General features: G+C 30.0%; 1 protein-coding gene across 17 annotated transcripts in view; it reads right to left on the bottom strand.

Annotated features, from left to right (window-relative positions):
• LOC111676982 (mediator of RNA polymerase II transcription subunit 13) overlaps positions 1-17,112 on the bottom strand; it is a 41,425-nt gene that overhangs the window by 6,283 nt on the left and 18,030 nt on the right. For 15 of the 17 annotated variants that reach the window (XM_046952385.1, XM_046952395.1, XM_046952398.1 and 12 more), the window contains exons 4-10: positions 8,817-8,910; positions 8,651-8,734; positions 6,307-6,821; positions 5,461-6,238; positions 3,589-4,320; positions 1,435-1,639; positions 669-1,363 (exon numbers count right to left, since the gene is read on the bottom strand). In XM_046952385.1, coding sequence (XP_046808341.1) covers positions 669-1,363; positions 1,435-1,639; positions 3,589-4,320; positions 5,461-6,238; positions 6,307-6,821; positions 8,651-8,734; positions 8,817-8,910 — 3,103 coding nt within the window. The remainder of the gene's footprint in view (positions 1-668; positions 1,364-1,434; positions 1,640-3,588; positions 4,321-5,460; positions 6,239-6,306; positions 6,822-8,650; positions 8,735-8,816; positions 8,911-17,112) is intronic. The other 2 variants (XM_046952399.1, XM_023437996.2) reach the window with 2 other exon arrangements.

The raw sequence follows: 17,112 nt of genomic DNA, 5'->3' as shown, positions 1-17,112 counted from the left end.
TTCTAGTTCAGTTCTAGTTCAGTTCTAGTTCAGTTCTAGTTCAGTTCTAGTTCAGTTCTAGTTCAGTTCTAGTTCAGTTCTAGTTCAGTTCTAGTTCAGTTCTAGTTCAGTTCTAGTTCAGTTCTAGTTCAGTTCTAGTTCAGTTCTAGTTCAGTTCTAGTTCAGTTCTAGTTCAGTTCTAGTTCAGTTCTAGTTCAGTTCTAGTTCAGTTCTAGTTCAGTTCTAGTTCAGTTCTAGTTCAGTTCTAGTTCAGTTCTAGTTCAATTCTAGTTCAAGTTCAGTTCTACTTAAGTTCAGTTCTAGTTCAAGTTCAGTTCTACTTAAGTTCAGTTCTAGTTCAAGTTCAGTTCTACTTAAGTTCTAGTTTAGTTTCAGTTCGATACAAGTTTAATTTTAGTTTAGTTTCAGTTATAGTTCTCTAGTTAAGTTCCAGTAATCTCTAGCTCAGTTTTATCACAATTCAAGTAATTTATAATTTTAATTAAACTGTTGATTTAATTTAAATACAAACGTATTTTTCTTCGATTATATGTAAGTCATAATGTTTAATTTAAATCAATAACATTAATCTAAGAACCCAAGATGATATTAACTAAATGCTCCATAGAAAATATCCCTTTAAAAGTTCTATATACTTTATTTTACTGCGGAAAAAAATGAATACTTACCAAGCATTTTGTACAGTAAAATCATAAAGTACATCTAACTTGAGGCAATCTTCATTAGCGACCGAATCAATATCTTTAACATTGATTTTTGGCGGTTTATATAAATTCAAAAAATTTTGCATTGCATTTGTGGCTGAAGACAGTGGGGATTCATTTCTATTCACGTTGTTATTTGGTAAAACCGAACTGTTCATAATGCAGTTGGGATTATTGATGTTGTTGCTGTTGGCTGTGGACTCAAGTTTAATATCAATTGAATTGTTAGTTGGGCAATTGCTGCTCGTGGCATTTCCTGACATATGCATATTAGCATTGTTAAGGGGTGTGGGTAAGGATGCAGGTTGTAAATCAAATTTCTTAACAGAAATGGAACCACATTGCTGATGCTGTTGTTGCTGTTGCTGTTGAGGAGTAGGTGTACAACGACCAACACTTGAGGGTGGTGGCACACTACCAGGACCCATATTACCGCCAACACCTCCACCGCCAATAGTATTGTGCATTCCTTCCACTGATGGGGGAGGCTCTACACTTGGCGTAGGATGAACGTAAGGTGATGCTGTTATACTCTTATTATCGTGTTGATCTGTTGGAGTAGGAGCTGGAGTATTTTTATCCAATAAATGATCTATTGGTGTGGGAGGTTGTTGCAAATTCGATACTGATGTGGGAGCACGTGGACTCATTGATAAAAGCTGTAAAAAGAATAAACAATTATTTTTTTATAAAGAAACTTTTTTTACTCGAAAAAAATATCAACACTTACTTGATCGGCTGGTGGTACTGATGTTGGCTGAGATAATGCTGAATTTGGATGGGGTGATGCAGCGGGTGTACCTGGTGAACCCACTGATGGTATTGGCATACAATCAATTAATGAATTGCGGGAATAACTTGAGATACCACCTTGTAATGGTGTACCATGACCAGGTGTTTGCCCAGAAGACGGTGTTTGTGATGAAGTCAATGACCTGTAAATTATATTAATTTTTTTATATTTTTTAATATTTCATTTTCAATTGTTAAAAAATATTTTTATTTAGTAAATATTTATAATTATTTAACATTTGTTAAAAATTTATAAATTTAATTTTCTTACTAAAAATGGGGCTTCTTAATGTAATAAATAATTATAATAATTAAAATGCTCTAACTACCAAAATGTACAATATTTGTTTTTACAATTTATAACCACATCCATTATAAAATATAGCATACAAAGAGAAAATTACATATACATATATCTATATAAAATAGATACAAATCATGCATTAGTGCCATAACCATTTTAGTAAATTCTAAAAACAATGAAAACTTATAGTTTGTTTTAAGACCTTTACACTTTTTTGCAGTTTTCAATGATGATGTTTTACTAAGATTTCCTGTTTATTTATTTTGTAATTATAAAATTAAGTTTAAGACAAATAGAGGTTCTAGTTCTTTATTAATATTACATCCATTAAGTCCAAGTGTTTAATTTAGTTATTAGTTACATCTTGTCTGATGAGCTGATCACAAGCAAGAATAGGAATCGTTTCCATTTTACATATCCGAGTTGAGCCAACTTATGCTGAACTGGGCCGGCCTTGATGGGTCTAAATTAAAAACTTAAACCCAACAACACTCTAGTTCATTATTCCTTTATTTCAGTTCTAGTTCAGTTCTAGTTCAGTCCTAGTTCAGTTCTAGTTCAGTCCTAGTTCAGTTCTAGTTCAGTTCTAGTTCTAGTTCAGTTCTAGTTCTAGTTCTAGTTCTAGTTCAGTTCTAGTTCAGTTCTAGTTCAGTTCTAGTTCAGTTCTAGTTCTAGTTTTAGTTCTAGTTCACTTCTAGTTCAGTTCTAGTTCAGTTCTAGTTCAGTTCTAGTTCAGTTCTAGTTTAGTTCTAGTTTAGTTCTAGTTCAGTTCTAGTTCAGTTCTAGTTCAGTTCTAGTTCAGTTCTAGTTCAGTTCTAGTTCAGTTCTAGTTCAGTTCTAGTTCAGTTCTAGTTCAGTTCTAGTTCAGTTCTAGTTCAGTTCAAGTTCATTGAGGTTTCACAAAGTGATCATGAAAGAATGTCAAAAATATTTAAACTTTAAGTAAGCTAAAGAAGCATGCATACAATACTATGTTCAGTTAATGCGTTTTGTTAACCATTTACCGTTATATATTTAAAGTAAAAATGTATATATGTACATATAGTTTTATAAAGTTTTAAAAGCTTAAAATCATAAAACTAATTTAAACATAAATATTTTTGCTTGACAGTTCGCAGAATTTATGGTCTTTTATTTGACTTTCTTGTGACTTTTTTTTACATTTGTAAACTATGTATACGCTAATAAAAATCCCATACCAAAGATTATTAAAAACTACGATCAAATACCAATATTACATCAATATTGAGAAAAAGATTTTTATACAACAGAAAAAAGTAAAGAAGAATCTCAATAATTTACAATTTTTTATATGTAAACGTTTGAACGATTTGAATAATGTTAAGCTTATTTTTTTGGTGTAGTGGTGGTGAGATTATTATAATGTTATATACTAGTTTTTGTTTGCTGTTTGGCGATAACTGGCGATATTTTGTTGTGAATATAATTTGTTTTAATGACTTTTTTGTGGTGGATTTATACACATGTTGTTGATGTTTTCAAGACCCATAAACTCAGTTTAGTAAATAAATTTAAATTTGCATGATTGCAGTAACCATTTTACATTTTACAAATTATACAATCAAAGGTGAAATTAGTTGAACTGAAAAAAATGTATTTAAGGAGAGCGGGGGTTTGTTTTAATATACATTATGGTGAAAAAAGTACACAGCGAAAATTGACTGATTGAATGATATTTCAGTTGACTGACTAATGCGACTGATTTGATCAGAACACATGTCGAGAAATATCTATATAGTAGAGAATTTTAAATAAGACAAAACAAACCTTTGTTTTGGTATAGTGTCTGAAGAGCAAGAAGAACTTTGATTAAATGATGCTGAATAACAAGCGGCAGGATTATTGGATTTATTTGAAGAAGTGGTCGTGGTGTTGGTGGTAGTAGTAGTATTATTATTATTGGTAGTGAATTGAGAGGAGGAAGAATTCTTAGAATTTATACTACTATTATTATTATTATTGTTATTTTGGCTGGTATTTGTTGTTGTTATAGCTGTATTCGAAAAGCGAATAGAAGTGCTGCGTTGTTGCTGTTGTGACGCGTCAATATTGTCTACAACATCGCAGCAATCATGATCAATAATATCCAAATGTCGTTTATGAAATGGTATTCTTTTTAAACGTAATGAGTTGGTTTTTATATTATCGCCCTGCTGTTGTTGACTTAAGGGTGTAGATGGTCTTGTATAATGACTAACGGCTCCGGCTGCATTACCACTGCTGAATTGGTGTTGATGTTGTTGTTGTTGTGGATGTGTAAGATTGTGATGCAAAGTAGACGAACCAAATGTATGAGTTTTATTTAAAGCCATTGACATGGAACTACTGCCTAAACGCATAGCTACCGCAGCTGCCATGGCAGACGTTGATGAAGGACTCAAAGACGATAAGCCAACGCTAGTTGTTGGTGTGACACCCATATTAACACTTGCGGCAAAGTTTACCGATGTTGAAAAGGATGCAGTAACTGCTGACGTTGATTTTGAGCTAAATTGAAAACTAAAAATTTTTGTATTTGTTTTCATTGTTTTGTTGTTTTTTAATACCAAATATTTCAATATACATTATATTTCTTGTTACATAATTTTATAAATATATTTTTTGGTATATTTTAACACAACTTAAAAAAAATTAAATGGTGAGTTAAAGAATTTAGCATCTAAAGCATTTAGAGCATTTTAATTTATATTGCAACTGTTCAATTTTTAAGTATTCAAACTACTAAAATATTTTAACACAAAAACATCAGTGACATGCAGTAGAAATTTGAAAAAAAAAAAACAAAGTATCAGCTTTATTTGAATTTGTTTGAATATTTTTGCATGCCTTAAACAAAAATGTGAATAAATGTATTCATATTCTTGATTAAATTAACACTGAAGGAAAGCTACAGATTTGCAAAAAGAAAGATTAAATTTGACAAACAAATAGATATTGAGACTTAAACATTTGGAGTTCTAATTCAGTTCTAGTTTAGTTCTAGTTCAGTTCAGTTTTAGTTCTAGTTCAGTTCTAGTTCAGTTCAGTTCAGTTCTAGTTCAGTTCTAGTTCAGTTCTAGTTCAGTTCTAGTTCAGTTCTAGTTCAGTTCTAGTTCAGTTCTAGTTCAGTTCTAGTTCAGTTCTAGTTCAGTTCTAGTTCAGTTCTAGTTCAGTTCTAGTTCAGTTCTAGTTCAGTTCTAGTTCAGTTCTAGTTCAGTTCTAGTTCAGTTCTAGTTCAGTTCTAGTTCAGTTCTTGTTCAGTTCTGTTGTTGTAACAGATCGACTGTGGCCTGGGGAAAAAACTTTCGGTTGATACAGCTGTCGCTGGGTTGACAATCTTTGGCCAAGTTTGACTCGGGTCGTTCCGGAGCGAAGATCCAATTGTCGTGGGAACGTAGTTCAGTTCTAGTTCAGTTCTGTTCTAGTTTAGTTCAGTTCTAGTTCAGTTCAGTTCTAGTTCAGATTATAGACTTGAGTTCTGGTTCAGATGTAGTTAAATTATTGAAGCCTAAAATCTAATAATGAGAAAACATTTTATGTTTCGACTAAACACATATTGCAGAAATCTTCAAACAAAAAATGTTTTTACGGGTGTTATTCTTTTAGTTAAAAAGAAAAAAATAGTCAAATGTAAATTGAGAACAATAAAATTTTGCTTACTTTGTGCATATACATGGAGCTTTTTGTGTAGGATCCACAAAACCCCAAATCTGTTGTTGCTGTTGCTTTTGAGATAAAGTTGAAGTATTTGGTTTAATGTCAACACTATTTGAAACATTATCCGTTTGATCCATTCCTTCGCTTGTCGTAGCATTATTATCATTATTATTAATGCCCGAAGATGACGTTGTAGTTGTTACGGCTGATGTTGTTGACGTATTGGAGGAAGTTGTGTTAGAGGTGGATGAGTTGTTGGTGTTGGCTGCTAATGAATTTGAAGAGGAGGAGGTGGACAGAATTGTGCCATTTAAACTATGTTGAACATGCAAAACATTTGTGACACAATCTTGCCAAGCTCTTTCAGGCATTTCACATGCTGCCTGGGGCGGGGCATGAATATTTGTCGTATTGCAGGTAAAATTACGTGTTTGTGTATCATAATACGGTTGAACTTTACTGCGATCTATTTTTAAACGTTCAACCATATGAGCCAAAGATGACTTTGTTCCATTTATGGTTGGTAGTTTATTATTGGAGAAATTTTCCATTAGAGGTTTTCTAGAGTCATTGTAACTGTGATTATTGTGGGTGTTACCACCACCACCACCACTACAAGACGTTGTTTGATTAGCCGATGAAAGTGCTGCCAGAGCAGCAGCTTCCGCTGATGAAGATGTACCGAGAGGACACTTTTGAGAGGCAGCTGCTTCCATTTCTTCCATATCATCCAAATCAGTGACTAGTACATAAATTGATGGATGATACATTTTATGACCGCCTGATTTAAAAACAAAGTTATATTTTATTCAATTGATTTTAAAAAGATTAATAATGAAAAGATCTTACCAGCTATAACTTCTACAACTGGCGGCACATCACTGTTCTCTTTATTGCACAATGGGAAAAATGAAGCCCAGTCATCAAGTATTTTTTCCGCCATTGGATCATTTGTTTTATAACTGTTGCCCGTTAGAGTGGCTGCCATACCAAATGGTGCCAATATTACTTTACGAGGTTTTGGATTAACGCTATTGCTGTTGTTGTTATTGTTGCTGCTGCTGCTATTGTTGTTACTATTATTGTTGCTGGTATTATTATTATTGTTATTGTTATTATTAGATGATGCATTTTCATTTTTAATACCCTCTGCTGCATGAGCAGCTGCAGCATTGGGTGAATTTGGTGATGTTTGTTGTTCAGGTGAATTTGCATTTGAGGCAGCGGCTGCAAATGCAGCGGCAGCTTCAGTTAAATGTTCTTTGGTTAATGGACGCACTGCTGGATGTTCTCTCAAATCAATGGATGCACATACAGTATCTCCATGTACAAAGAATGTAAATGAGAATGATAAATGTTGAGAGCTGAAAAAAAGTAATAAAAAATTAATAGAAAATAATTAAGTTTTTATCCATAATAATAAAAATAATAATAAATTTACATAATTAAAAGTATTGTTACAAGCAAACGATGAATAAATTTAAAACTTTATAATTTACTCACAGAGACCTTGTTGTTTAATCTAGGATTTATTATTTAAACTCAGTTTATTTGTACTTTTTTAATAATTAAATTGATTTTCAAATAATAATCCATTTAAATAAACGTAAAAAATATTTTAATTTTTAGTTAAACAAAAATTGTTACAAGTTGAACGATGAATAAATTTATAACTTCACAACTTATTCACAGAGAACCTGTTGTTTAATCTAGGATTTATTATTTAAACTCAGATTATTTATATATTTAATAATCGAGTTGATTCACAAATATAAAATCCATTTTTTTTAATTATAAAAATTAACTAATTGCAATTGTTACATGTTGAACGATGAATAAATTTATAACTTCACAATTTATTCACAGAGAACTTGTAATTTAATCTAGGATTAATTATTTAAACTCAGTTAATTTAATGAAATTTAATAACTGAATTTATTTTAAGATAATAATCCTATAATTTGTAGACTAAAGTCTAAACTTATGTCAAAACTAAAAACTTAACTATAGATTATAAACTAGACTACATTAGTTGTTGTAAACTAAAATATAGAATAGACAAGAGATTAGACGAAAGAAAATTATGCGTTCTGATGAATGGTTATCTCCATGAAATATATCAGTTCATCACTGCGCGTAACATGCAAATTATCACCAGCGAAGTCGTCAACAACACTTTTTAACACCTTGACGAAGGTAGGAAATCTAAATCTTATCATCGTGGTCGATGGAGCCCAAATTTCGACCGTGCAGCAGCCTCTTTACTTTCTCGGCTCACGCCACTGCAATCACGCACAAGTTGCGAAGTAGAAACAAGGTCCCAAAAGCGCAGGCCGGCAGCACTTGGGGTATGGATAAAGAAGCCTTGTTGGCTACATATAAAACGATTGGTCGGTCAGTGATTAATTATGCTGCCCCAGTGTGGTCTCTTTCGCTAAGTGATACCCAGTGGATATCATTCAAAGCTGCCAAAATGCCGCCTAAGGACTATATCGGGCTACCCACATCAGCACGAGGAAATGAAGGTCCTCCATAATGTCATTTTGATCAAACAGTTTCACCTGAGATGTCTTCGGAGGAGTCATCCCAAATTTAACATCATACAGTTGGATACTCCCCCGAGGCATGTCAGGAAGGATCTTCGTATATACGAGGAAAACATATGAGGATATGTGCAAAATCCACTGGATCAGTCCTCGTATTCGACAGCTTTGAACGACATTCATAGAGACGCCACAATTCCGCGGTCGCAGGATACCTCATAAATGTCGTACTTGGAGGTCGCCCACCGCCCATAGCAGACACGGAAGAAAACCTGCCGCGGACAACAAGAGTAGTTCTGGCACAACTAAGATCGGGACTGGGCACGTATACACCGTGCCGTCCCCAACGAATGTCCTGCATGTGGTCAGGCCCTAATGACACCCTACTTAATTTATAAAAACATCCAGTTGAAGTAGCCCAATTTTTAGGCCTGGACATTGTATAGTTTTAGCTGTTACAACAACATCAGCAACTAAACTATTATGTACACTAGAATATATACGGAACTCTAATAAGTACTATAGATGAAACTATAGTCAAAACTATATTCAATACTATAAACTAGATTGCATTTAAGTAATGCTCAATATTTCGTTCTTTTTTAATACATATATCTTCATAAATTTAATTATTTCCAATAACTACTAACCTTCTTCCAAATATTCGTTCATTTGAAGTACAGGGTTGAACAAACCATTTGCCAAAGCGTACAATATCTTTTGTAAGCACAAATCTATAAGAATATTAAAATCATATACATTTATTAAATATTTTAAATTATATTTTGTTTTTTTTTTTTTTTTTGCATTTCATACCTTTCGATAAGATTATGAAGTGCCTTAAAAAGTAATGAACGACATTCATAAGTTAGACCACGTTCCCATGTGCCATTCCACATCATTTGATTGTCTAAAATAAATAGAAAATAATAATTTGTTAAAGAAACTGAAATGGTGTTTAATATGTATGTAATTATGTATAATATTTAAATCAAATTAAGAAAAGGTGAAAAAGATGACAATTTAATAATTATATGAAGAATTATCTGACAATAGCTTTGCTAACTGATACAAAGGAAAAAAAGAAAGTAGGATGTTATTTCAGCCTGTTTTTTAGTTTAATCGAACTCAATATCTCACTAAGGCCGGGTTTTTGAGATAAAGATAATCTACATTCTTTCTTTAAACCTAGTTTAATATGTATATATTTAGGGCGGGTTTCTTAGTCCTCAGTTAAACTAGGCTTAACTTGCTGTTAGATTAAAAAAATTGCAATTTACTTAAAATATTAAGTTTTAGTTCTTCAGAAATCTTTGTTTTATTGTTTTTGTTTATTATGTTTTCTTACTTATAACTTAAGTTTAATTGGCCAATTACACTCAGTTAAACTAAGATAATAAGTAACTTTACAGATAACTGAAAAACACAAAAAATATATTAAACCAGGTTTAACCAAAGAATGAAGATTATCTTTATCAGAAAAACTCGCCCTTAGTGTTTTTTATTAAACAGTAACGTTACTTATTATCTTAGTTTAACTGAGTGTTATTGGCCAATTAAACTCAAGTTATAAGTAAGAAAACATAATAAACAAAAACAATAAAACAAAGATTTCGGAAGAACAAAAACTTAATATTTTAAGTAAACTGCAATTTTCTGATTTGTTTTGTTTTATTTATTACTGTTTTAAATGTTTATTTAACATTTTTCCAAAATTACAAAATGCTTGCAAAAAAACAGCTGTTCATTGTTTATGTTTTTGAGTGAAAAGTTGGCAATACTAACAAAGTTTTCTAATTCTAGAATCATAACTGAAAAACACAGTTAAAGTCTGCTTAAATTTGTTCCGAGTTTAATATAAAAGCAAGTTAACCCTGGTTTAACTGAGTAGTAAGAAAACCGCCTTAAAGAAAACTAATTAAAGATGATGATGTTTGCCACTTTGTTAGTGGCAAACATCAATGGATTTGTAAAACTTTTTAAACTTGCGATTTTTTTGCTATGACGTGAGGTATTTTCCAAAAATTAAAAATCATTTAAAGAAATTCCTTAAAGCATCTAAGTTATAAACAATCCAAAAATAAAAATCAAGCTAGAAATGAAGATAACTATAAAAATACACTCTTTGTTCTCTTACACTTTTATAAAAATAAAATTAATGACGTTAATTGTTAATGTGAGATAAAATTGTGTATGTACCTACTTTGTTTGCAAATGGCAAGCTTCTGTTTCTGTTTATACTTAAAAACAACAACAGAAAACAATAAGCGTAAATATAATGACGTTATAATAAATCAGCAAAAAAAATTAACTCAAAATTTTAATAAAAACATTTATTTATATGTATTTTATTGTACTTAATTTGTATTGTATTTGCAAAAGATAAGAAAAAGAGAGAGAGAGAAGTAAAAATGTTGTTATTATTTTTGTAAACACAAAAAAAACAAACAAGTTTTTCTTTCTGGTAACACTGTTCGAGAGAGTTCATTTGGCAATGTATGTGTTTATTAAAAAGCAAATAATAATATGTAATTTATGTTCTTTTTATGACTTTGTTTTTGTTTTGAAGAAATAGGTATTTATTTAAAAGAAATGTTTAATAACAATATTCTAAGTAAATGAGTATTGGGTACATTTGAAAACAGAAAACGTCATATGAATGAGAGTTTGTTAAATGGAGGTAGAACAAGAATGATAACAACTTACTTAGTCAACAACAAATAATGAAAAAACAAACAACAATACATAGGTATCAACAAAATAGTAGGGTTCTATAAATCGACTTTCGAATAATCGAACAATCGACTTTTTGTCGAAAAAAGTCGAAGTCGACTATTTTGTTCCAAAAAAGTCGATAACTCGACTATCGTCTATGAAAAAAAGTCGAAAAGTCGACTTTGTAAATAAAAGTCGGAAAGTCGACTTTGTAAATAAAAGTCGGAAAGTCGAAAAGTCGGAAAGAGTCGAAAAAAGTCGGAAAAAGTGGGTTAAGTCGGAAAGTCGAACAAAGTCGGAAAAAGTTGAAAAATTCGAAAAAAATCGAAAATAGTCGGAAAAAGTCGAAAATAGAAAGAAGTCGAAAAAAATCAAAAAATTGCAACAAATAGAAAAAATATAAATAAAATACCTAAATAATAATAATAATAATAATAAAATGTTAAATGGCAACATTATAAATTTACGCTTCTGGCAACTTTATAATTTTTAACTCTGGTCGGAAAAAGTCGAAAATAGTCGAAAAAAGTCAAAAATAGTCGAAAAGTCGAAAAAAGTCGACTATTTATAAAATATTAAAAGGCGAAAAATCGACTTTTAATTAAATGAAAAAAGTCGAAAAGTCGACTTTTTATAAAATGCAAAAAGTCGAAAAGTCGACTTTTAACTAAATGCAAAAAGTCGAAAAGTCGACTTTTTATAAAATGCAAAAAGTCGACTTTTCATAAAATGCAAAAAGTCGAAAAGTCGACTTTTTGTTTCAACTACCTATAGAACCCTACAAAATAGCACTTGTCTACCAATTATTTATTAATATAAGTATAAAACACATTTTAATTTAACAATAAAGATAAAAAAGCAAAAAATATCTACTAAATAGCAACAAATTAAAGTAGGGAGAAAAATTCTATCATAACAAAATTAGAAAACAAAAAAAAAACATGAATGATTTACAACAAGGTCACTCATAAAAGAGAGAACGAAAACTAAGAAATGAGGAACAAAAAAACTTAATATGTGAGGAAATATACAAACAATACATAAAAAAAGAGCAAAAAAGAAAAAAACTATTAAAACTTAATTAACTGTATTTAAAAAACTACCGTTAGAAATCTACTTTAAATAATAATAAACACAATATCCATGTACCTACATAGTTGTATTCAAAAGATACAAACATACAACAAAATAGGTACGAGAAATGGAAAATCATAGATTTGATAAAAGAAATCATAGAAATGTAGATCTAAACTAAAAAATCATAATTTAAATTATGTTTTTTTTTTTTTTAACGTAAGTCTGGTTATGAATTTTTGAACAATTCTCTTTTCAAATTGGTATCAAAAATTTTATTATCAAAGCTTCCTTTTAGAAATATGACCACAATTTCATAAACGAGTTGCTAACTGGATACATTCATATTCTCTTGTGTTCTTTTTTTTCGCATTTTCAAATACTCTAAAGACAAAACAATAAAACTGCAAAAAGTTTATACTACATGTGAGCAACCAACAGAGAACAGCTGCACAACAAGGTAGGTACCTATTTATTGGAAACTCCAAAATCGAAATTAAACCATCAGCATTGTAAAATAACATTAAAAAAGGGGTTTTCTTCATTTAAGAAAAATAAAAACTTAACACAAGCCAAACACAAGTTTTTAAAAAATGCAAAAAGTAAGGAAAAATATAATAATATAAGGTAAACACAAAATACACCACCAGCAGACCAGTCATACAAAAACAAAAGAAAAAAAAAACACACACACACAACAAACAAAATATAAATCAAAAGCAAAAAAGAAAAACATCAAAAACAAAACTCAGTTCAATGCGCAATGAAAGCCGACAGCAGCAAACATACACTCGTACATACACATATAATTATATTCAAAGAGAAAGAGCTACAGAGCAGCAGCGGCGGAGAAAACACTGCAATTCAATAATAATAACAAAAACATATGTACATATTATACAAAGCAATCCTACCAGACTTTGTTGCAATTTTTTTTTAACAAAAATTGGGTAAAACGAAAGTTTAACTCTGGCACTTATAAAAAAGCACCTACTTTTCGAAATGATTGTCAATCATGGAAAAAAGTCGAAAACCGAAGTTTTTAAAATTTTTAATGAAATTTTATTAAAATCACATTAAACTTTTAAAATGTAAGTACGTACTTTTTAGGGTTATATAAATCGATTTTCGAATAATCGAACAAACGACTTTTTGTCGAAAAAAGTCGAAGTCGACTATTTTGTTCCAAAAAAGTCGATAACTCGACTTCTATGAAAAAAGTCGAAAAGTCGACTTTGTAAATAAAAGTCGAAATGTCGGAAAAAGTCGGAAAAAGTCGGAAAAATTCTAAAAGTCGGAAAAAGTCTAAAGGTCGGAAAAAATCGAAAAAAGTTGAAAGAAGTCGAAAAAATCGGAAAAAGTCGAAAAAACTCAAAAAATTGCAACAAATAGAAAAAATATAAATAAATTTTTTTATTAATAATAATAAATAATAATAATAATAATAATAATAATAATATAATGTTAAATGGCAACATTATAAATTTACGCTTCTGGCAACTTTATAGACGAAAAAAGTCGGAAAAAGTCGAAAATTGTCGGAAAAAGTCGAAAAAAAGGCGGAAATATTAAAAGTCGATAAATCGACTAATTGCAAAAAGTCGAAAAGTCGACTTTTCATAAAATGCAAAAAGTCGAAAAATCGACTTTTAACTAATTGCAAAAAGTCGAAAAGTCGACTTTTCATAAAGTGCAAAAAGTCGAAAAGCCGACTTTTCATAAAATGCAAAAAGTCGAAAAGTCGACTTTTCATAAAATGCAAAAAGTCGAAAAGTCGACTTTTCATAAAATGCAACTATAGAACCCTAGTACTTTTAATGCATAATTTTCGAAAACACTTTACCAACCCTGGTGAATACATAACGAATCACAGAGAAAAAATAACAAATAACCACTAACAAATCAAACTTATAACTTTAAACAATATATTACAACCAAAAATACAAAAAAAAATGAAACAACATTAAACTAGGTATGTGAGATATTTTTAAAATGTTAATGATAACGGTGCTGATAGTAATGGTGATTTCCCCCCAATACACACACACATATTAAACCTCTTTTTTAACTTTTTAACTAAAACATTCGTTTTCTGTTCAGTGTTCTCTTTTCCTATCCATATACATATTTTATATTTCTTATAAAATGAGTATACATTTTTACTGTTGCTTTTTTTTAGCAGCAAAGTTTCCTCAAAAAAAAAACGTAAAATATAAAAATAAACAAAAACAAAACAGCAATAACAATAAAAATAACAAAACAAGCAGAGCAGTAGCAAATTTTATTATTGAATTATCGTACTTTTTGTAGCACGTGTGGTCGTGCACATGTTGCTGTAAATATTATACATACATAGAAACAAAGGGGGAATGAATGCAAACAAAAACTAAGCAAAAGAGTGAACATTTTCAAAGATAAGCCAGAGAGAGAAATGAATACAATTAACAGAGAATAATTTAGTTAAGGTCATGCGCATATGTACATACATATGTATGTATGGATGAGTGTGCAAGAGAAGTTGTTCGTTATTTTTAATCTCACTCAAAAAATAGTGGGGCATTACTCATATTCTTGTTTTCTTTTGGTAAAAACAACAACAGCAATACTATAAAAAATTGCAAAGGTTTTATTTTCATTTATTTTGAGTGTGTTGATGATTTTTTTGTATTTTTCTTTTTTTATTATTATGTATTTGTTTCATATTCCATTCGTAGTTGTTTTTGTATGTGATAAAAAAAATGTGTGTACAAAGTAGATATAATAGAAAAGATATGTTTTTATATAAAAAAATGTATTAAAGCAGTGAATACCAGTGGTTTCTTTTGAATATCAATGCGGTTAATGAACTTAAGGAAAAAAAAGCTTTTTCTAAGTGGGAATACCTATTTTTTGTAACATTTAAAAAGTCAATTTAAATTTTCCAAAACTAAAGAAAATAAACTAATAAAAAAATTCCCCAACTTTTTATTCCAACAGGCAAACTAAAAAATTTGAACAATTAAATAGGTAAATATGCAAATACACGACGAATAGCTAGGTACAAACTTTTTTTAGTTACCATCTCAAAACAATGAATGAAACCAAATTTTATATTATAAAAAATGGTGTCATCTAAAGACAGCGGAAAAAAACACAATTCAGTTGAAATTATGTTAAAAATTTTAAAACAAAACAATTAAAAAATATGTAAAAGAGTGCTTTGCTTACATTTAAAATTCTCTTGAATTTATGTCTATCTCTCTCTCTTTATGAGAGAGATAAAACCACATATTTCCTAATATAGTTTTAAGAAATTTTTGCACAAACTTATAACAAATAAACAAAAATGAAAACAAAACAAAAGTAAATAATGACAGCTGTGTTTTTTGTTGCTTAGATGACGACTGCTGCTGCAGTGATGCCAAATTTTTGGGTTTTTGTTAATATTTTTTGCATATTGTCAATAAGTCTTAACTTTTACTGTAAGCCTAAAGATTAGGCGTGAATCTAAGGGGTGGGAAAATGGGAATATATCTGTTCTACAAAAATATTCTTCATTATAGATCAGACTATATTTCTCAATGACACTACTTTCGAATAATCGAACAGTCGACGTTTTGTCCAAAAAAACCGATAACTCGACTATCGTCTGAGAAAAAGTCGACTTTGTAAATATTAGTCGAAAAATCTAAAAAAAAATCTAAGGGGTGGAAAAATGGGATTATATCTGTTCTACCAAAATATTCTTCATTATAGTTCAGACTATAGTTCTCAATGACACTACTTTCGAATAATCGAACAATCGACGTTTTGTCTAAAAAAGTCGATAACTCGACTATCGTTTGTGAAAAAGTCGACTTTGTAAATAAAAGTCGAAAAGTCGGAAAGTCGAATTGAGTCGAAAAAAGTCGAAACGTCGTAAAAAGTTGTACAAAATCTGAAAAAGGCAAAAAAAGTCGGAAAAACTCAAAAACTCGAAAATAGTAAAATAAAGTCAAAAATTTTTAAAAAGTGGAAAAAAAGTCAAAAACTCTAAAATAGTCGGAAAGTTAAAAAATAGTCGAAAAGTCAAAAAAAGTCAGAAATAGTCGAAAAGTCGACTATTTATAAAATACTTCGAAAGTCTAAATGTCGACTTTAAATGAAAAAAAATGCAAAAAGTCGAAATGTCGCCATTTATCTAAATGCAACAAGTCAAAAAGTCGTTTCAGCTATAGAATCCTACTACTAACCTATAGTATAGGTTAGTAAGAACTAAAATCTCTACTTTTGGACTTTTTAACTTTCTGTAACTTTCGAGTCGATAAGAAAATATGGATTTATTAGAGTCTTCCACTTTTAAGTTAAGTTTAACATTACATTACAATCAAAAAATATTTGAATTACGTGTGTTTTAAACAAGACGAGATAATTTTTTGTCGATACGAAATTTACAGAACACTGGCACAAAATATAGACTCCACTATAGATCAGACTATAGTCTACATACCAGACGATAGATCCACCCTAGACAAGATTGCAGACTCTACTGTAGCCCAGTCTATAATCTCGACTATCTTATCATCCTATAGTCTCTACATTAGACCAGACTAAAGTCTCTACATTAGACCAGACTAAAATCTCTCTTGTAGACCAGACTAAAGTCTCTCTTGTAGACCAGACTATAGCGTTGCATATACATATATACCAGAATATAAATACGAAATATAGTCTCATCTATAGGCCAGATTTTTGTGCTTATTCTAGTCTGACAAACAAAAAACCCTAACTAATAATTAACCTATAGTTAGTTTTAGACAAGACTATATTCTCTATTATATACCATTCTATATCATCTAATACAGATCCAGTAAAAGACTCTGTTATAGACTAGACTATATCCTTGAATATATAAAAGATTAAAGACACGACTGTAGGTTAGACATTGAAAAATTTCGTCAACATCTAATACAAGAAATTACATGTTTTCATCTTTCCTACATTCAAACAGTTAATCACACTTTAACGTTAGGTGTTTACTCTCATATTAAGGCCTTAGTTTGTTATAAGCAAAGTCTCAAACAACAACAACAACAACAATAATCATTATAATGATTATGTTGAAACAACAATTGCGATTAAAACGCACACGCAACGCAATAGCCATGTTGCCACTTTTCTTTGGTATTTTTTTAAAATACAATTAATTTTTTTTTAACTTTAAAAATATGTATTAATATTGTGTTTGATATAGTATTTTGTAAATTTTTGATGAATTAAATAAATTCAAAAATAATTCAAATTCGATTTCAAAGCAACAGTTCAATTATTATGTTTTTGCATGTTTTACGTATTTCTTATGTAA

Source organism: Lucilia cuprina, chromosome 5 (genome assembly GCF_022045245.1).
Source record: "Lucilia cuprina isolate Lc7/37 chromosome 5, ASM2204524v1, whole genome shotgun sequence".
Lineage (NCBI taxonomy): Eukaryota > Metazoa > Arthropoda > Insecta > Diptera > Calliphoridae > Lucilia > Lucilia cuprina.
Note: the sequence above shows the minus strand (reverse complement) of the source record. Positions and strands in the feature narration are given on the sequence as shown.